Source organism: Pelophylax lessonae, assembly GCF_965119305.1.
Source record: "Pelophylax lessonae genome assembly, chromosome: 2".
Taxonomy (NCBI): Eukaryota; Metazoa; Chordata; class Amphibia; order Anura; family Ranidae; genus Pelophylax; species Pelophylax lessonae.
In genome coordinates, this window is record NC_138769.1 from 568,102,426 (window position 1) to 568,124,136 (window position 21,711).

The following is a 21,711-nucleotide window of genomic DNA, read 5'->3' on the forward strand; positions in this document are numbered from 1 at the left end:
TTCCTGTGTGATGCCACCACAGCTGACTCCCACTGTTATGAATGTGCTTCTGTTTGCCACTGATCATTTCATAGGACGACGACTATGAATGTTCACCATTTGCCTGCCACCGAATTGCAATCCATAATGTGCACTAAGTATTTCACAATCCTCATAACCCACCAAGTATTAATATAATAATTAAAAAGTACAAGTTTTTTTTTTTTTTAATTGGCTAATGCAGTGAACAGTTAGTTCTGTATGACATTAAGATACACTTTGCACAGGTTTGGGAGCAGACCGACAAAACAAATAATCAGAGATGGCAGTGGGGAAGTAAGATACAGGGAGGAAATACAGTTTGGCGTCCAAGCCAGGAGAGTATCTGGTCCAGGGGTGCACAGCAGTCAGGGCATGCTCCATACAGTCGGAGACTTCATGCAGCTTTGAACTGTTTGCTTGTGTTAGTCCTTCTAAAGCCAGGATACCTGTAGGAGTATCAGACAATGATGATAACAGCAGTTTATATGCATTAATTACACACATTGATGCTTAATTGTTTAAGTGTTATTTGCAATAATGTTAACATTTTTTTCAGCCATGAGACCTATTTTCAGGTCTCATGGGTTCTTGATGAAAACAATGGTCATCATGACAACAATCACAGGTACTAATTTGTGGTTTGAACCCAAGATGTTTAAGAATTGTTTAAAGTGTTACTAAACCCACAACAGTAAAATCAGACTGTATATGCAGTAAAGCATGCTTGTTATACTCACTGTGGAACCCAAGGGGTTAATCATCTGCATTGTGTAAAAAGGTTGTTTGATCCTATCTTCCCTGATCCTCCCCTTCGTCCACAGTCCCCAATCTATCTCCTGATAGTACAAAGCCTTGGGGACAAGCTGCACATGCTCAGTTTGGTGTGTGTTCAGCACAGGGCCAATAAGCACTTTTCAGACAGAGGGTCTGGAGTCCTGCAGCCTCATAGGATAGTCAGAAGAGAATGAAAACTCATCCTACAAGCTTCAACCAGACACTGATAGAAGTCACAAGACTGCTATATGCTGCTGATGAGAAAAGGCATTTAGCAGTTTATATTTACTAAAATAATTGCATTTCCATGTTCTGTGTACTGTGGGAGACCAGAAATAGTGAGTGCAGACTCCTGGGTTTAGTAACACTTTAAGTTGATTCTTTGACGTTCTCAATAGTTAGTAAAGATCCTACTAGTGCAAAAACACTGTGTTTATGGTGAAATGGAGTTTTTTCCCCCTGGTTTTAAAGTGATTGTAAAGTCTTGTGATGTTTTTTTTATTTTATTTTATTTTTTTTATATTTTTTTTTATATGCTCTGTGCAGCTGGCTTTGCACAGAGATGCCTGGATCCTCCTCTTCTTGGGTCCCTCTACGGCTCTCCTAGCTCCTCCCTTCTGTCGGGTGCCCCCACAGCAAGTAGCTTGCTATGGGGGCACCCGAGCCGAGCTGCAGCTCTGTGTGTCCATTCAGACAGGGAGCTGTGTTTTGGCCCCACCCCTTCTCTCTGCTGATTGGCTAAGTGACTTTGACAGCTGTGGGAGCCAATGGCACTGCAGGTGTGTCTCAGCCAATCAGGAGGGAGAGTCCCGGATGGCCAAGGGACTCGTGGAAATCGCTGGAAAGAGATGGGGCTCAGGTAAGTTATTAGGGGGTGCTGGGGAGGCTGCTTCACACAGAAGGCTTTTTATCTTAATGCAAGGAATGCATTAGGATAAAAAACCTGACTTTACAACTCCTTTAAAGGTCAGAAACCACAACATGACTTATCCCCTTAATTAATGTAGATGTATTAAAGACACATGTCTCTGTCTTTTTGATTATGAACTTGAGCTTTGTCACAGACTATTCAAAAGAGTCTATTATTTAGGGAATGTACACTATACATGTGTTTTTCTTATGTGTTTTTCTTTCTACATGGCATTTTCTTTTTTACATATTGTTCTAATATATTGCCTTTTACTTTGTATTTAATTCAGTTAAGTATTAACCACTTGCCGACCGCCCGCGCAGTCTTACTGCCGGCAGGCTGGCTCGGCTGCGTGAAATGACGTAGCCTTACGTCGGTCACCTGTATGGTGCTGGGGGACAAGCGCACGCCACTGGCGGCACGCTCCCATCCCCGGTAGGCAAGGGGGATGCCGATGGACCGGCGGCCGCGATTGCCGCTGGGCACACACGACCGCTCCCCGCTGAGAGAAGAGGATGGTCAGCTGTTGTAAACACAGCTGACCGTTCTTCTCTCTGAAATGGAGACAGAGTGCCTGTGATCCTGCTATATAGGAACCCTTTGATCACCCTTAGGTTAACCCCTTCCCTGCCAGTGTCATTATTACAGTAACAGTGCATATTTTTAGCACTGATTACTGTAGTAATGTCACTGGTCACCCCAAAAGCATCAAAAATGTCAGGGGTCTGATCTGTCTGCCGCAATGTCGCAGTCCCACTAAAAAATAAATAAAAATAACATACATTTTACCCCTAGTTTGTAAAAGCGATAACTTTTGCGCAAACCAATCAAAATACGCTTATTGCGATTTTTTTCTTTTTAACCAAAAATATGTAGCAGAATACAAATTGGCCTAAAAGGATGACAATTTTTGATTTGTAATTTTTTTTGGGGGGGGGGGGGGTGTTATATAGCAGAATGTGAAAAATATTGTTTTTTTTTTTTTTTAGAATTGTTGATCTTTTTGTTTATAGCGCAAAAAATAAAAACATTGCAGAGGTGATCAATTACCACCAAAAGAAAGCTCAATTTGTAGGTAAAAAAGTCATCAATTTTATTTGTGTACAGTGTCACACGACCGCGCAATTTTCTGTTAAAGTAAGACAGTGCCGAATCGCAAAAAATGGCCTGGTCATTAAGGGGGCAAATCATTCCGGTCAAGAACTGGTTAAAGAAGGTATGGCATTTTTATATAGTCACATTGGTCCAGCTTGGACTTTTGTATCTACATATATACACACACACACACACACACACCATACCAGTGAGATCTGCCCAGAAGCTGGAAATCACTTTAGTAGACACCACTACTATGGTGATTCTTACTAGCTACTGAATCCCAGGGCAAGTAGCAGCCCTGCTGCATTCTGAACACAAGTCAGGTGCTCAGCCTGTTGCCATTCAGAAAATGCTTTGCATTTTCTCACTGAATTCAAAGCATTCTCTGATTGATTGAATGAGGTGGGGGTGGTGATGTCTCCACCTCATCCAGAGAATGCTTTGCATTGAGAAAATGCAAAGTATTTGCGGAATGGCGCCAGGGCTGAGCATCCAAACTCCTGTATTCAGAATGCAGCGGGGCAGTCACTCAGCACAGGACCCAGAAGCTATGGAGATCACTGGACTAGTGATTAGGGTTGAGCGAACACCTAGATGTCCGTGTTCGACGGGTTCGGCCGAACTTTAAAAAAAAGTCCGGGTCCGTGTCCCGGACTTTTACCGAACTTTTCCCGGACACCGAACCCCATTGAAGTCAATGGGGACCCGAACTTTAAGGCACTAAAATGGCTCTAAAACACCAAAGGAAAGGGCTAGAGTGCTGCAAATGGCAGCAAAACGTAATTAAGAGCATGGCAAGTGCTCTGCAAACAAATGTGGATAGGGAAATAACTTAAAACAACAAAAAAAAACAGAAAAATAAAACAATGTTCTTCTTCATCTCTGAAGGACGAGGCCCATATGGAGTAGGAGGGAGGTTAAGGTGGTGGTGGATGTGGCGGTGACATAGGCGTGCGCACAGGGTGTGCTGGGTGTGCCTGGGCACACCCTAATCACCTAGGGCACATAGCATTGCCAGTGAGGAGATGGGAAAGATCTCCCTGGGACCTGCTCTGCTCTATTTCTCCTTGCCTACAGGTACATGGCCCCGATACATTACTCTCCCTGCTGGCAAACACATGCATGTGTATTTCAACTTTGGGGTGCACACCTTAATGCAATAGGCTGCGCACACCTATGGGCGGTGTAGGTGGAAGCGGCGGTGGAGGAGGACCAGGGCCGGATTAACAGCATCATGGGCTTGGTGCTGAGGATTTTGAAGGGCCTTAGGGCCGTGCCTTGCCATGCACCCAGAGGAGGAAGGGTGCAGCCATGCATGCCTAATTCAACATGGGATGCTGTCTCTGAAGCCCATAAACACATCCATGCATCGCCAACTGTCCCTCCTTGTCCGGCCTTCACGCTGTGTGGGGAGGTTCTGAGGGTGCTGCCTGGGGAAGCGAGCATAGAAGCCAGACTTCTGTGTTTACAAGTGACAGAAGAGCGGTAACAGTGAATATGGCCAACCCGGGGCCTATATAAAAGGTAGGGGCCTGGAGCTGCAGCTCCAATAGCCCCTACATTAATCTGGCCCTGAGGAGGAGGACGAGGTAGCCAACACTGCTTCTTTTCACAAATTTTAAATGAGGGTACACCCCAAAAGAGTGAGAAAGAGCAAAAATGGAACAATGGGTGGGTAAGGTCGGTATCCATTGCTATTCTGCATAAGGTACGGAAAAGTCCCGTGGGATCCATGCCTGGTTCATTTTAATGAACGTGAGCTTGTCCACATTGTCTCTGGACAGGCGGCTGCGCTTGTCTGTTATAACGCCCCCAGCCGTGCTAAATACCCGTTCAGATAATACACTGGCTGCAGGGCACGCCAGCACCTCCAAGGCGTAAAGGGCAAGCTCAGGCCATGTGCCCAATTTGGAGACCCAGAAGTTGAAGGGGGCAGACCCGTCATTCACTACATGTAGGCGTGTGCACACATACTGCTCCACCATGTTGGTAAAATGCTGCCTCCTGCTAAGACGTTCCATCTGAGCTGCTGGTGCTGCTGTTTGTTGTGGCGTGCTGACAAAGCTTTTCCACATTTCGGCCATGCTAACCCTGCCTTCTGAGGTGCTGGCGGTGCCCTGGTTGCGTTGGCGACCTCCTCCTCCTCCTCCTCTGCCTTGTGCTTCCACTGTGGCCCCGCTGTCAGATGGGAATGCCAGCAGCATGGCGTCTACCAGCGTGCGCTTGTACTCGCGCATCTTGCGATCGCGCTCCAGTGAGTGAATTAAGGACGGTACGTTGTCCTTGTAACGGGGATCCAGCAGCGTGGCCACCCAGTAATCAGCACAAGTTAGAATGTGGGCAACTCGGCGGTCGTTGTGGAGACACTGCAGCATGTAATCGCTCATGTGTGCCAGGCTGCCCAGAGGCAACGAAAGGCTGTCCTCTGTGGGAGGTGTATGGTCCGTGTCCTCTGTATCCCCCCAGCCACGCACCAGTGATGGCCATGAGCTGGCCTGGGTGCCACCCTGCTGTGAACATGGTTCCATCTCCTCCTCCAGCTCCTCCTCCTCCTCATCCTCCTCATCCTCCAGAACTGTGCCCCTGCTGGACAATTGCGTCCCTGGCGTTTGCGTGTGCAGGAACCCACCCTCGGAGCCCCTTGCGAATGACTGCCCTGAAAGCCTTGGAAATGTTACCTCTTCATCCTCCTCCTCCTCCTCATCCTGTGCCACATCCTCTTCCATCATCGCCCGAATTGTTTTTTCAAGGAGGCATAGAAGTGGGATAGTTAAGCTGAGAACGGCGTCATTGCCACTGGCCATGTTGGTGGAGTACTCAAAACAGCGCAACAAGGCACACAGGTCTCGCATGGAGGCCCAGTTAAATTAAATAGCGGAATAGAAAATATGATCCAAAAAAAGTGTATGTATATCACACGTACACAACCACACTAGGCCCCAATTACTATTGTTTGTACCCCTAAAAGGCTAGATGAGGAGTAGGGGGAGTATGGAACAGGCAGCACCCTCAAACCTTCAGAAGTATGAGATGAACCCCAACAACTTGGAAAGGTGGATCTCTCTCACACGTACCGACACAGACTATCCCGCAATTCAATTGATCCTCAAAGGTTTTTATTGAATAGCGGAATAGGAAATATGATCAAAAAAAGTGTATGTATCTCGCACGTACACAACCACACTAGGCCCCAATTACTATTGTTTGTACCCCTAAAAGGCTAGATGAGGAGTAGGGGGGGTATGGAACAGGCAGCACCCTCAAACCTTCAGAAGTATGAGATGAACCCCAACAACTTGGAAAGGTGGATCTCTCTCACACGTACCGACACAGACTATCCCGCAATTCAATTGATCCTCAAAGGTTTTTATTGAATAGCGGAATAGGAAATATGATCAAAAAAAGTGTATGTATCTCGCACGTACACAACCACACTAGGCCCCAATTACTATTGTTTGTACCCCTAAAAGGCTAGATGAGGAGTAGGGGGGGTATGGAACAGGCAGCACCCTCAAACCTTCAGAAGTATGAGATGAACCCCAACAACTTGGAAAGGTGGATCTCTCTCACACGTACCGACACAGACTATCCCGCAATTCAATTGATCCTCAAAGGTTTTTATTGAATAGCGGAATAGGAAATATGATCAAAAAAAGTGTATGTATCTCGCACGTACACAACCACACTAGGCCCCAATTACTATTGTTTGTACCCCTAAAAGGCTAGATGAGGAGTAGGGGGGGTATGGAACAGGCAGCACCCTCAAACCTTCAGAAGTATGAGATGAACCCCAACAACTTGGAAAGGTGGATCTCTCTCACACGTACCGACACAGACTATCCCGCAATTCAATTGATCCTCAAAGGTTTTTATTGAATAGCGGAATAGGAAATATGATCAAAAAAAGTGTATGTATCTCGCACGTACACAACCACACTAGGCCCCAATTACTATTGTTTGTACCCCTAAAAGGCTAGATGAGGAGTAGGGGGGGTATGGAACAGGCAGCACCCTCAAACCTTCAGAAGTATGAGATGAACCCCAACAACTTGGAAAGGTGGATCTCTCTCACACGTACCAACACAGACTATCCCCCAATTTAACTGATCCCCAAAGGTTTTTGATTAAATAGCGGAATAGAAAATATGATCCCAAAAAAGTGTATGTATATCACACGTACACAACCACACTAGGCCCCAATTACTATTGTTTGTACCCCTAAAAGGCTAGGAGTAGGGGGAGTATGGAACAGGCAGCACCCTCAAACCTTCAGAAGTATGAGATGAACCTCAACAACTTGGAAAGGTGGATCTCTCTCACACGTACCAACACAGACTATCCCCCAATTTAACTGATCCCCAAAGGTTTTTGATTAAATAGCGGAATAGAAAATATGATCCCAAAAAAGTGTATGTATATCACACGTACACAACCACACTAGGCCCCAATTACTATTGTTTGTACCCCTAAAAGGCTAGGAGTAGGGGGAGTATGGAACAGGCAGCACCCTCAAACCTTCAGAAGTATGAGATGAACCCCAACAACTTGGAAAGGTGGATCTCTCTCACACGTACCAACACAGACTATCCCCCAATTTAACTGATCCCCAAAGGTTTTTGATTAAATAGCGGAATAGAAAATATGATCCCAAAAAAGTGTATGTATATCACACGTACACAACCACACTAGGCCCCAATTACTATTGTTTGTACCCCTAAAAGGCTAGGAGTAGGGGGAGTATGGAACAGGCAGCACCCTCAAACCTTCAGAAGTATGAGATGAACCCCAACAACTTGGAAAGGTGGATCTCTCTCACACGTACCAACACAGACTATCCCCCAATTTAACTGATCCCCAAAGGTTTTTGATTAAATAGCGGAATAGAAAATATGATCCCAAAAAAGTGTATGTATATCACACGTACACAACCACACTAGGCCCCAATTACTATTGTTTGTACCCCTAAAAGGCTAGGAGTAGGGGGAGTATGGAACAGGCAGCACCCTCAAACCTTCAGAAGTATGAGATGAACCTCAACAACTTGGAAAGGTGGATCTCTCTCACACGTACCAACACAGACTATCCCCCAATTTAACTGATCCCCAAAGGTTTTTGATTAAATAGCGGAATAGAAAATATGATCCCAAAAAAGTGTATGTATATCACACGTACACAACCACACTAGGCCCCAATTACTATTGTTTGTACCCCTAAAAGGCTAGGAGTAGGGGGAGTATGGAACAGGCAGCACCCTCAAACCTTCAGAAGTATGAGATGAACCCCAACAACTTGGAAAGGTGGATCTCTCTCACACGTACCAACACAGACTATCCCCCAATTTAACTGATCCCCAAAGGTTTTTGATTAAATAGCGGAATAGAAAATATGATCCCAAAAAAGTGTATGTATATCACACGTACACAACCACACTAGGCCCCAATTACTATTGTTTGTACCCCTAAAAGGCTAGGAGTAGGGGGAGTATGGAACAGGCAGCACCCTCAAACCTTCAGAAGTATGAGATGAACCCCAACAACTTGGAAAGGTGGATCTCTCTCACACGTACCAACACAGACTATCCCCCAATTTAACTGATCCCCAAAGGTTTTTGATTAAATAGCGGAATAGAAAATATGATCCCAAAAAAGTGTATGTATATCACACGTACACAACCACACTAGGCCCCAATTACTATTGTTTGTACCCCTAAAAGGCTAGGAGTAGGGGGAGTATGGAACAGGCAGCACCCTCAAACCTTCAGAAGTATGAGATGAACCCCAACAACTTGGAAAGGTGGATCTCTCTCACACGTACCAACACAGACTATCCCCCAATTTAACTGATCCCCAGAGGTTTTTGATTAAATAGCGGAATAGAAAATATGATCCCAAAAAAGTGTATGTATATCACACGTACACAACCACACTAGGCCCCAATTACTATTGTTTGTACCCCTAAAAGGCTAGGAGTAGGGGGAGTATGGAACAGGCAGCACCCTCAAACCTTCAGAAGTATGAGATGAACCTCAACAACTTGGAAAGGTGGATCTCTCTCACACGTACCAACACAGACTATCCCCCAATTTAACTGATCCCCAAAGGTTTTTGATTAAATAGCGGAATAGAAAATATGATCCCAAAAAAGTGTATGTATATCACACGTACACAACCACACTAGGCCCCAATTACTATTGTTTGTACCCCTAAAAGGCTAGGAGTAGGGGGAGTATGGAACAGGCAGCACCCTCAAACCTTCAGAAGTATGAGATGAACCCCAACAACTTGGAAAGGTGGATCTCTCTCACACGTACCAACACAGACTATCCCCCAATTTAACTGATCCCCAGAGGTTTTTGATTAAATAGCGGAATAGAAAATATGATCCCAAAAAAGTGTATGTATATCACACGTACACAACCACACTAGGCCCCAATTACTATTGTTTGTACCCCTAAAAGGCTAGGAGTAGGGGGAGTATGGAACAGGCAGCACCCTCAAACCTTCAGAAGTATGAGATGAACCCCAACAACTTGGAAAGGTGGATCTCTCTCACACGTACCAACACAGACTATCCCCCAATTTAACTGATCCCCAGAGGTTTTTGATTAAATAGCGGAATAGAAAATATGATCCCAAAAAAGTGTATGTATATCACACGTACACAACCACACTAGGCCCCAATTACTATTGTTTGTACCCCTAAAAGGCTAGGAGTAGGGGGAGTATGGAACAGGCAGCACCCTCAAACCTTCAGAAGTATGAGATGAACCCCAACAACTTGGAAAGGTGGATCTCTCTCACACGTACCAACACAGACTATCCCCCAATTTAACTGATCCCCAAAGGTTTTTGATTAAATAGCGGAATAGAAAATATGATCCCAAAAAAGTGTATGTATATCACACGTACACAACCACACTAGGCCCCAATTACTATTGTTTGTACCCCTAAAAGGCTAGATGAGGAGTAGGGGGAGTATGGAACAGGCAGCACCCTCAAACCTTCAGTATGAGATTGTGTTCACTGTACCCCACAAAGATTGAGTTCACTGCACCCCACAATGATTGTGTTCACTGCACCCCACAAAGATTGTGTTCACTGCACCTCACAAAGATTGTGTTCACTGTACCCCCCAAAGATTGTGTTCACTGCACCCCACAAAGATTCTGTTCACTGTACCCCACAAAGATTGTGTTCACTGCACCCCAAAAAGATTGTGTTCACTGCACCCCAAAAAGGATGTTGTTCACTGCACCCCAAAAAGGATGTTGTTCACTCCACCCCAAAAAGATTGTGTTCACTGCACCCCACAAAGATTGTGTTCACTGCACCCCAAAAAGATTGTGTTCACTGCACCCCAAAAATGATTTTGTTCACTGCACCCCAAAAAGGATTTTGTTCACTGCACCCCAAAAAGGATGTTGTTCACTCCACCCCAAAAAGATTGTGTTCACTGCACCCCAAAAAGATTGTGTTCACTGCACCCCACAAAGGATTTTGTTCACTGCACCCCAAAAAGGATGTTGTTCACTGCACCCCAAAAAGGATTTTGTTCACTGCACCCCAAAAAGATTGTGTTCACTGCACCCCACAAAGGATTTTGTTCACTGCACCCCACAAAGATTGTGTTCACTGCACACCAAAAAGGATTGTGTTCACTGCACCCCAAAAAGATTTTGTTCACTGCACCCCAAAAAGATTGTGTTCACTGCAGCCCAAAAAGATTGTGTTCACTGCAGCCCAAAAAGATTGTGTTCACTGCAGCCCAAAAAGATTGTGTTCACTGCAGCCCAAAAAGATTGTGTTCACTGCAGCTCACACACAGAAAAATGGATGTGGATCACTGACACCTGCCTATCTCCAATCCCACACCACACAGCAATATCGATTGTAGTTTGTAGAACACAGTTTCCCTAAAATTCAGCAGACTCTGTCCCTAACAGGATTGAGAAGAGATCGTAGATCAGGATTGAGTGCAGACCCCACCCCCCACACAGCAATATCGATTGTAGTTTGTAGAAGACACTGACCCTATATAATTCAGCAGACTCTATCCCTAAAATGCCTACAACTCGCCCTGCCTAAACACTCCGACCTGTCCCTCAATTCTATCCGGACACAAATGGTTTTTTCCTGCCTATCTTTCCCTAATCAGCAGCCAGCACGTTGATGTGTGCTCTGTCCCTGAATCTAAGCAGCATAATGACGCCGCTGCGGCTGCCTCGAACTTATAAAGACTTGGTCACATGCTTCAGACGGCCAATCACAGCTACTGAGACATTTGCAGGCATGGCTGGGATGGCTTAAGGCACACCAGTTAAACGATTGTTGATTGGCTGTTGAAAGCCCGCCATGAAAAGAGCGCCAAAGCATGCAAAACCCGGAAATAAAACGACCGAACACGGATTTTTACCCGAACATACAGTAAAGTGTCCGTGTCCGTGTTCGGGTACAAAAAATCCAATTATTCGGTACGAACACGAATAATACAGTCCGTGTTCGCTCAACACTACTAGTGATGTCTACTAGTTGGAAATTGGTATAAACCCAAAGCCTTTATAGTTTTTCTGTTGCTACACTGAAGTTTTAATGGAGATGTCTGCCTGGCAAAATAGCCATCAGATAAACATGTAGCAAGTTTGCTGCACCAATTGACAAGATCTATAGTGACCTCATACAGACCTCATTCTCATCTCATCCCTCAGATCTCATTTCCAAAAATGTGAATGTGAATACAGCCGTATGTATGACTGCCTTAACACAACGCACATAAACAGGTATGAGTAAAATGCACTGCACTAGACAAACCTAGTGTGAAAGGACCCTGCTTATACTTACGTTGCTTGTAGTAATCATCTCCATAGGCCTCCTTAATATGTGCAGGAAGGTTTTCCCAAAGTCGGATTAGATTTTTTTTATGAATCTCCCAATCAGTTATTGGTGTTCTAAAAGCTCCTGGCTCTATGATAGCAATCTTTACACCAAATGCATGCATTTCCCTCCTGTAGAAAAGCAAAACAAATATTATAATAATAGATTTAGTTACTGATTTGGAAATGTACCATTATTTTAATACCCAAAAAAGCAGAATAAAGCATCCAGAAAATGTCTTTGAGATTCAAAGACTGTAAGGCAAAAACGTGGCTGGGATACAGTGGTTGTGACAGGAGTCACTTTGGGCATGGGGGTTGTGGACCCCAAATTCCTTTAAAGAGGTTGGGAGGCACTATGTCCAGCCTTGTGTGGCTTTCTTATGTTTAAGTCACCCTGCATCTGTTATGGATGCAGGGTGACCAGGAGGGTGGTGAACACTGAAAATATGGTTTGGACTACTACAAATGGGACAGTCATATTCAGGAATAATGTCTCCCTTGTAATATGAAGATTTTTGTTCCCATTTGCCATGAGGTCTCTGAACAGGAAGTCAACTCCTAATATGGTCATTACAGGAAGTTCTGAGGAGACAGACTGTCTGAGGTGGCTCTCCATTCACCTATTGTCAGGTGTGCTAATGACCTCACCTGTTGTCTGCTAAGGGATGTATTGACACTCAGAGTAATGTGTATTGAGGGCTTGTTAGGGAACCATTGTTCTGTATCTGACCAATCCCTGTTGACTCATTTTCAAGTCCTCATTTGCATGGCAGTCCTTCTGGTCAAGCTATCTGACCAATCACTGCTGACTCATTTTCAAGCCTTCATTTGCATGGCTGGAGAGGACCTTATTGGGAACTGCAGGTACTGTGCAATTGACCAATGGGAAAGCGGTTGTTGGGGGAAGGATGTTCCAAATTCTGTATAAAAGTGTGCTGTGTTCTTCCAATAAATGTTGTTCCTGTTTTACCCCAACTCGGAGCTTTGTCTCGTTCTTGGGGGGATTCACTGTATGCTGTTGGAGACTGATTGCTAGGAGTGTAAGCTGATGTATGCTTTTCCTGTTCGTCTGCTAGCAGCTATTCGTGAGGTTCCAGGTTGGAGTGCTATTTTGTATCCAGTTCGGGAGTTTGGTGTCCTGCAAGTAGCTGTGCCTGTAGCTCTGGAAGGGGAAGCTCTCCTAAACGGTTTTAACCCTTTTGTGTCCGGGGTCCGTTACAATTGGTGGCAGTCACAGTGGTGTTCATAGTCTTGGCTGCAGTGTGTTATTCCAAAATTAAGCCAATGGCTTGTGGGGGGGGGGGGGTAAAGGGGGAAAAAAAGGGAGGAGGCTTGATGGTTAGAATGCAGAATTTATTTTTTTTGCTGAAATGGGACTTCCTGCCTTGCACCAGGCTTTTTTTCTTCTTCTTACACATTGAGTCTTTAATTTGCATGGAGAACTCTTGCCTTCTTCCCCCTACAACTACCAGAGAAGTAGTGGATGCCCATTTTATATTCCTAGCTTTGCAACTTACCACCACCATGCTAGTTAGACTATTTACAGTTAGCCAGAGAATCATTAGACAGATTATATGAATGTTCAGATTTTTAAAGCACCTGTAAGAAAAGAAAAAAAACCTACCCCCCCCCCCCCCAACCTAGGTATATTCCCATGCACAACAGTTCTCTGCAACCATGGTGAAATAAAGAGTGTTGAAGCTTAAAGGAAGTAAAACCTTCACCTGCTGTCATGTGACTGTAGTGATTTGCTACTAGGCCCAAGCATTGCATCATGGGAAAAAGTCAGATGCTCTCCCATACCATAAACACTAGCTGTTCAACCATCCAAACTGCATGGGGATACTGTGCAAATTGGGTATAATCTAATGGTCTTAGGCTATATTCTCTGCAGATCGAATGTTCATTGAAAAAAGAAACCTAACTTGGTAAAATATGCATTATAGCTACTAGATGGAGCTGAGGAGCATTCCCTTTTCCTATGATACTCAGTGCCATCAAGTGGCAGTGTTTTCCCCATTTACAATGGTTTTTGTTGGATAACGTATTTAATGGATAAACCACTATGCAGTTATTTTTAATAAAAATACACCCTTAAGTATTTTGTAGCAGCGTTGATACATGAAGGATCAGTGGGTGCGTGCTTTGAATAGGAGTATAACTAGGCCAGGGGTGAGCTTTACGTAAACTGTCACTTTGCACTGAAATGGGCTTCTAAATTCCTTCCGACCATGTCAGTTTAGCACGCCACCATATTCTCAACACAGACTGGCTCTCAAAAAAGGTATTTTGCTTCCATAAAGTGATTTTAAAATAAAAATTATATTCATACCGTGGAAAAAAACAGGGATGCCCAAAGACGCTTCTATCCCTGGAGCCGGCAAGAGTGCAGGCTATATCGGAGAGAAATTCAGAAGTGGGGGGGGGGGGCCAAATGACTGAAAAAGGTGTTAAAAAGCAAAAAAACCCTTATTTAATAGGAGGGTACAATAATAAAGATTATAGTATCATAAAAATGAGGGTGTTTTGCCTGGTGCAACAGAAGTCTTCAGGGAAAGACGTTCTTTATCCCCTGAAGACATCCATTGCATCAGACAAAACGTATGCGGGGTGAGGCCAGTGGCATAAGATGTTGTATACTCGCTGTTCATCCCTTGTGTGGTGTGTCTTGTCGGTTACTCTGTAACTTTTGTGCTGGTTTTGGATAACCAGTGAAGGACCATGAAGACGGTGGAGTCAGTGGTATCCTGAGTGGTGGCCCCCAATTGGATCATTTCTGCGCTGTTGATCTCTTATCATTTGGAGATCAATACTATTTGGTAAGGGAACTGGCACACCTGTTGCTAGTGTCGTGAGATGAACAATTTCCAGTATACAGGATGTTTTATTTCCACAAGTTTCTACTTCTGCACACTGCACTACAACACCTTTGTGATACAAGCTAAATAATAGATCTTCATGGTAACTCACCTTAAGCTGTCTGCAAAAGCCTCCACTCCGTACTTTGAAGGGCAATATCCCCCACCAACAACAGCCAACCTCCCCAGAGCACTAGACATAACTATGATGCGCCCCCGCGCCTTTCTGACAAGATGCAGCAAGTTCACAGTGACATCGATTGTACCAAGCAGATTTACATTCAGGATCTTGGAAAAGTCTTCTTTTGTCTGCCATTCATTGGGTCCAAGACCAACACCATAGCCAGCATTGTTAACTAATCCCCAAAGACCTGTAAAGTAGGAAACACAGTAATATCAGTACTGAAAAAGAAAACTGCTTTATTAACCTTTAAGTCTCGGTTCACACTGGTGCGATGCGGAAACCAGCGCGATTCGTGTTCTGATTCTCTCATCGCATCTGATTCACAGGCAGTTCACACTCACATCTGCAAACTGCAGCGGGTGTCAATGTAAAGTTAATGACACCCCCAAATTGTTTTGCAGAACGCAGTGCGAACTGTGGAATCAGATCGCATGGATCTGAGCACCAATGTGATTTGATTCCAGTTTGGACCAAAAAAAGGGTCCTGCATCAAACTATGGCTGAATTTACATCGCACAGACATCGCATGGGATGTGCACAGCAATGCTGTGCGAATCACATGCAATGTCTAGGATCGCATAAGTGTGAACACAGCCTAAAACAGGTTGAAATTCTATAACACACACAATACAGCACTTTTTAAAACAATATGTGGAACCAAATAACAGAGTTACAAACGTTCAACTTAGGAGCCTATAATTCTTTATTGCTGATGATACTTTGATAACAAGAAGAAAACCTTTTTTTTTTTTTTTGGGGGGGGGCAAAAAAACCTCTTTATTTAAGAAACTCCTAAAGCCAAGTTGGCACTTTAGGCATCCCCTCTAAGCTGCAAATGCAGCCATATGAGGGTGAACAACTTTAGATTTATCCCCCCTGTCACATTTGACCGGCAGTACCCCCTGCCAAACGCAACTTATTCAATTGAACAGGAAAAGTTTTGCCTTTAGTTCTACTTTAAGCTGTATGCCTAAAGCTGTAAGAACAGATACTAATAATCAAACCCAGCTTACAGAACAAGTTAAGTAGCTTTTTTGTCTCTCCCTCTGGCACTTTTTCCAGGGAATCAAAGCAGAACTCCAGCCAAAAATGGGATAAAAATGAATAGTCCATTCAAAGAAACAAAACCAGCTTTGTCTGCAATGTTCATCTTTAATTCAGAGATTTACCCCGCAGTACTTTTTTCTGCTACAAGATGTCTGACGGCAAGTATCATTTTCCGTACTATCTCTGAGTTTAGATCATCCTGGATTCCCTCCCGCCTGTGATTGGACAGCAAAAGGAAAAGCAGAAGACTGTCGAGCTCATCTCTCTGTCACTCTTTCTCCTCTTACCAGAATGCTCCTCTTCAGCACATGAAATAATTAGCTCCTTGTGCTGCGTCATCCTCTCGTTTTCCAGTCTTACTGTACATTGCAACTGCAAGAGGCTCATGTGTTGCTTCTTCCCACCCTCTAGTCCTACTGTACAAGGACTGTAAGAGGCTCATAGCAGGTCACATTCATGGTTACACTACCTGCGTCTAAACTACATACCGTTATGTTTTGGTAATTTTTAGAGCTGCATTAATTTGTGTCCTATATTTGTCTAGCATTGGGCTTTAAAGTTGAACTCCAACCAGGGACCAACTGGATAGCTGCTCGCTACAGCAATGCTATCAATTAGCATGCCATAGTAACAGCAATGCCAGTGGAAGTTTTCAATTATTTGTGGACCCCGCACATCTGATGAGGATGTTGGCGCTGTAAGGGGCCAAACATTTTGAAAGTAAAGAAGAAGAGAAAAGAATATAAAGGCCTGAAAAAAAAATTATGACACACATCCCAGGAGCCTGCAGAGTGCAGGCTATGTCAGAAAGAATGTGAAGGTAAATAATTGTCCAAAAGATATATAAAGCAAAAAAATAAATAAATAATATGTGTGTGTGTATGTATATATATATATATATATATATATATATATATACGCACACACACACACACACACACACACACACTGTATATATGTAGCACCCTACAAAGTAGGTGCTAGGTAAAGTATAGTGGGCCTTGGCTGCCTAACAGCAGGGCCATGATTTTCAGCTGGGCTGTCATGTCTCCCAAGTGTAGCTGTTTAGACTGGGGAGTCTCCCCACTGTGCTACATGAGAGGGTTCTTATTGGGCAGTGGAGGAAAACCAGCCAATGGTGCACCCAGGCCTGTATCTACCCCAGAAAGGCAGATTCTGCCGCACAGCATTCTGGGAGTGGGCATAAGTTTTAGGGGAACGCATGAAGCAGCGTCTTTGGCGGGAAGCAGAGTCCCAGGAGGGAGAGAACGGCCGTCTCTCCTCCTGTCAGTAGGATCGGGTGTCCCAGGTGGCTTGCCTGAGGTGACAGAGGGCTGAGCTGAGCTGCAGAGAGGATCCGGTGTGCCGAGGACCAGCGGAGTTGAGAGGGGTCCAGTTTCAGGAAAGCATTCCCAGTTCGTGAATACTGCAAACTGCCCCCTGGGGGTCTGCCTAGAGAGAGAGGGGACCTCTCCGGGGAAGGTCGTGGGGATCCAGGAGCTAGCTCGCCGGTGCAGGAGTAAAAGTAAAGGGGGTGCCAGTGTTGACCCTGAAGAGAAGCAGAGAGGGTGCCAGTGTGTGGACCCTAAAGTGTAGAGGGGGTGCCTAGTGAGAGGACCCTGAAGTGTAGAGGGGGTGCCGAATGAGAGGACCCTGAAGTATAAAGGGGGCGCCAGCGGTTGGGCCCTGAAGTGTTAAAGTGTACAGTGTGCAGTGTACAGTGTTGAGAGTTGCAGCAGCACAAGCAGTTACAGGAGCTACCTCAGTCAGGAAGGACTGGAGGGAGCTGTATGCAGGACTTTTGAGCTACCCAGAGCGTCAGAAGTCAAGTCTAAGTACAGTCCAGGACTTTTGAGCTGATCGGAGTCTCAGAAGTCAAGTTCAAGTACAGTTCAGCAAGTCAGTGTTTTTCCAAGCGCCAGCAAGCGTTGGTCGGCATCCAGCCGGCGTCAAGACAGCGCTGAAAGGCATTTTTCCACAAAGTGTCCCATTTGTACCTAGTTGAGCCAGAGGAGTATCCCACTCATTCCCTTCTCCCATCCCCAATATCAAATAAACAAAACAAACCAAAGATGCCGGAATGGCCATTGTCTCCAATCTCACACTTGGGTATTCAGCTTAAATGGGCTGAAGGTGTTACAAGTAACCACGGCAGACACACATCAGGCCCAATGCCTGGAAAACCTGCTACATATATACATTTTTATTATTATTATTATAGTGTTTATTATGTTATGGGTGGGGATACAATTTAAAATTAGAGGAACATAAAAATATGGCTGAATGCTTTAACACATTGTGTCTTTTTTGACTCCATTTACTCAATAGATCATGTATATACTGTCATTCTAGTCAATAAATTTGACACATTCCTGTTATTAGCAATCCTGTGCCACATGTTCAAACTTTTTTTTTTCTTATTTATTTATATAGTTTGCTTAAAGCCGATTACATCCAATACATATCAACTTGCTTATTTACTTCTATTTCTCTCTGGACCATGATGTTAAATGTTCAATGCTTTCAGGTTGCACCCATGTAAATCACCTTTATTACCATGTCAAAGTAACTTCTTTGAAAATTTGTGGTTCTTGAGATACAATTAGAAGACCATAAAATGAGGAGTTGCCCAACTACTATTACCAAATGCATCCCTCAAGCATGTTGATACCAGACCTGTTCATGAACAAGCAATTATTTCAAATAACGATTCGTTTGTTTATTCTAAGATACTGTATGCACAAATTATGCTTGACTCCAGCCTAAATGACATTGAGGGGCCATTCACATCAGCCTTGTCTGCTGTGGGGTGTTAAATGTGTCCCGGTCTGACGTGCCCTATGGTAAAGGCAGCCCTTTCATTTGAATCAGCTCTCTAACACAACCAACCAAAAGTAGCAGCATTTTTGTTAGTGCAGTGCAATGCAGGTGTGCACTGTGAGCACCAATGCGTATAGTGTGCATTACTGCACAATGGTCATATGTTAAGCAAAAGTTCTGATATATTAACATACAAAAAGTCTAAGGGCCCGTTCAATAATTTGCACCAAATGTAAACTTTTTAAGTGAATCAGGCTGTACAACCACCACGAGCTCAACGTGAGGCTTGCCATTCCCACTGCCAAATTCCACCACAGTTCGCCTTTCACAGACCAGCACATGTGTAAACCAGCTAAGGAGTTCTGTTCACCAATGTTTACAGGGGTAAATGTTTGGATTAACATGGTAAAGTGGGACTATTAGATCTGTAATATGGAGCAGCTGTGTTAAAGCAAAACTAAACCTAACTTTTAGAAAACTCTGAGCAGGCAGCTCTTTATTGCAGAAGAGACATGCTGTGTCTTGTGACGGGAGTTACTTTGGTTGGGGGGCCCGTGGAACCCAGCTTGCCTTAGAGAGGTTGGGAAATCCCTGTCTCGGCTCCCCAGGTCCCTCTTATGTGCAAGTCACCCTGTGTCTTGCACAGGGTGACCGAGAAATTGATGGACAACTACTTAATGGACACTGAGAATATGGTTTAGATTACATCAAATGGGACAGTAATATTTATTCACAATATCCCTCAAAAAATTATATCTATGATACATTATTTCCACTGTATCAGAATGATGGAACATTGTATGAGCTTTGCCTCATAGACTATTGTAGGTAGGATCCGGACAGTCTGCTACTGTGGTCTCCTTCTATTGTCAGTTTAATAAGGTGTTCTGTTTTTATACTTAGGATAATGTGTAATGTACTATGTTTTAGCCTTGTTGCCAGCAGTCGGGTCACCCAGGCTGGTTTAAGTGCTGAGTTAATTAGCATGTTAGTTATATCATTGCCAGCTAGTTATTGCTAGGGAAAAAGGGGGGGGGGGGAGATCACTGTATTGTTAATTGTGCTAATTAACCTATTGTCTATGTGGAGATGTGTTTACACTTGTAATAATGTGTATTGTATGCTATGAGCTTGATGCCGGCAAGTCTGACCCCAGAGATCCCTGATTGTCCAGGTGGTCAGTTAATGTTTAGCTATGGTAATTATATTCCTGTGTACAGTTTGTATTGTTGGGGTAATATGATCAGAAGGGGGGATGTCCTCCGGAGGGATATATATTCTGTGTGAGTTTGTTCAATAAAGTGTTCCAGATCTCATACAAGCCATTTGTGGGCTAGTCTTGTATGTTATGCGGCTATATTATCTGATATCCATGTTCAGACTGGAGGAAGCGGTAAACTGACGGAAGCAGTCTAACACAGTGTGGGTCGGTTCCATCACATATCTCTCTTGCAATAACACACACACTTACCTGCCTGTTCGCGGTCCTCTACTGCAGTGGTCCTCAACTCAGGTCCTCAGGGCCCACTAACAGGCCAGATTTTAAGCATTACCTTAGGGAGATGCAGACTGGAGTACTGCAATCACTGAGCAGCAAATTATATCACCTGGGATGTATTTCAGTTATCTTGCAAACCTGGCCTGTTAGTGGGCCCTGAGGACCAGGGTTGAGGACCACTGCTCTACTGAATATACACTGAACTGTGCATGCGTAGCTCAGCATGCATTTTTGGCACACTTGGGCCGTGCTGGAATGACTGAATCCCATGCACATGCTTGGGAGGTCTTTCTTCATTGGCTAATCAAGAGGCCAAAATCCTAGGTAGAAGATGATAGCAGCTGGCGAGAGATGTAACCATCACATTGTTAGAGTGGGAGTATATTCAGGGGTTTAATTTGGCTCTAAGGAGAACATTATGTGTGTGCAGTGTAGGTGACTTTCTACCAGTGCAAAATGCTGTGTGCCCTTTCACCAAAAATCAAATCAACATACAGCCCTGCATGTTGATATGAAATCACTTTATATCCAGACATATATTTTTTGTTTAATAAGTGCAACTATTTTTACTTATAAATAATATTTTTACACTTCCTGGTTAAGGCTGCATTCACATGTCAGCGTTTGGATCGCGGGCAGAACCGTCGCGGTTCCGCCCGCGATCCGGTGATTATTGCAAATCGCGGGACGCCTAGCGTTGCCCGTTGATTTGCAACAGCCCCCCAAACGCCGAGCGATGTTGCCGCGATTTCCGCGTGCCGAATCGCGGCAACATCACGCAAACAAAATCGCGGGACGCAATACGCTTCAAAGAAGCTCTTGTACTTTTTTGGAGCGTATTGTGTCCCGCGATTTTGTTTGCGCGATGTTGCTGCGATTCGGCAGGCGGAAATCGCGGCAACATCGCTCGGCGTTTGGGGGGCCATTGCAAATCAACGGGCAACGCTAGGCGTCCCGCGATTTGCATAAATCTCCGGATCGCGGGCAGAACCGCGGCGGTTCTGCCCGCGATCCATACGCTCACATGTGAACGGAGCCTTGGTGAGATACTAGTGATGCAACCAGGGCCTCACAGATGCATCCTGGGAAGTTCCTGTGACATGTTCTAGGAGGTAAAGGGAGATGGCCACCATGAGGAGAATGAAGGAAAACAAAAATAAAGCATGCAAAGACTTGAAAGGCAGCAATTATCTATATGTATCTGTTTTTTAGATTACTATTACTAAATAAAATTTTTACAAAAGGAGTGTTGTAATTTAATGATAAGGGTGAAGTTCCCCTTTATTGGGCTGGCAAGTTGAGGGGAGCTGTAGGACCCTGTGAGATTTAGTTGTGACAATGCATTGTACTGTATTTCTGTATACAAGCCATCAGCGCCAATTTCAGGCTTTAGGACATTTTATACAATAATAAATAATAGACAGCAATGCAAATTTGGGAAAATATTACCTTCATTTCCAACGATGGTTGATATCCATTTGGCAGCAGAGCTCACACTTTTGCTGTCAGTGATATCTAGAATTCTTGTTTGCAGTATACTGGAAGTTTCTTTCTTGAGCTGTTCAGCCCCTTTCTCGGTCAGGCAAGCAGCCAGAACCTTCATTCCACGTTTGTCCAACTGCTTAGCCA

The 21,711-nt window shown here is 44.3% G+C and overlaps 1 protein-coding gene across 1 annotated transcript in view; it reads right to left on the bottom strand.

Annotated features, from left to right (window-relative positions):
* Window positions 1–231: 231 nt before the first annotated feature.
* Window positions 232–21,711, bottom strand: part of LOC309548188 (uncharacterized protein) — a 103,609-nt gene continuing 82,129 nt past the window's right edge. The window contains exons 8-11 of the mRNA XM_082248144.1: window positions 21,532–21,711; window positions 14,646–14,904; window positions 11,641–11,804; window positions 232–467 (exon numbers count right to left, since the gene is read on the bottom strand). The exon at window positions 21,532–21,711 is cut by the window's right edge and continues 147 nt beyond it. Coding sequence (XP_082104270.1) covers window positions 247–467; window positions 11,641–11,804; window positions 14,646–14,904; window positions 21,532–21,711 — 824 coding nt within the window. The 3' untranslated portion in view covers window positions 232–246. The remainder of the gene's footprint in view (window positions 468–11,640; window positions 11,805–14,645; window positions 14,905–21,531) is intronic.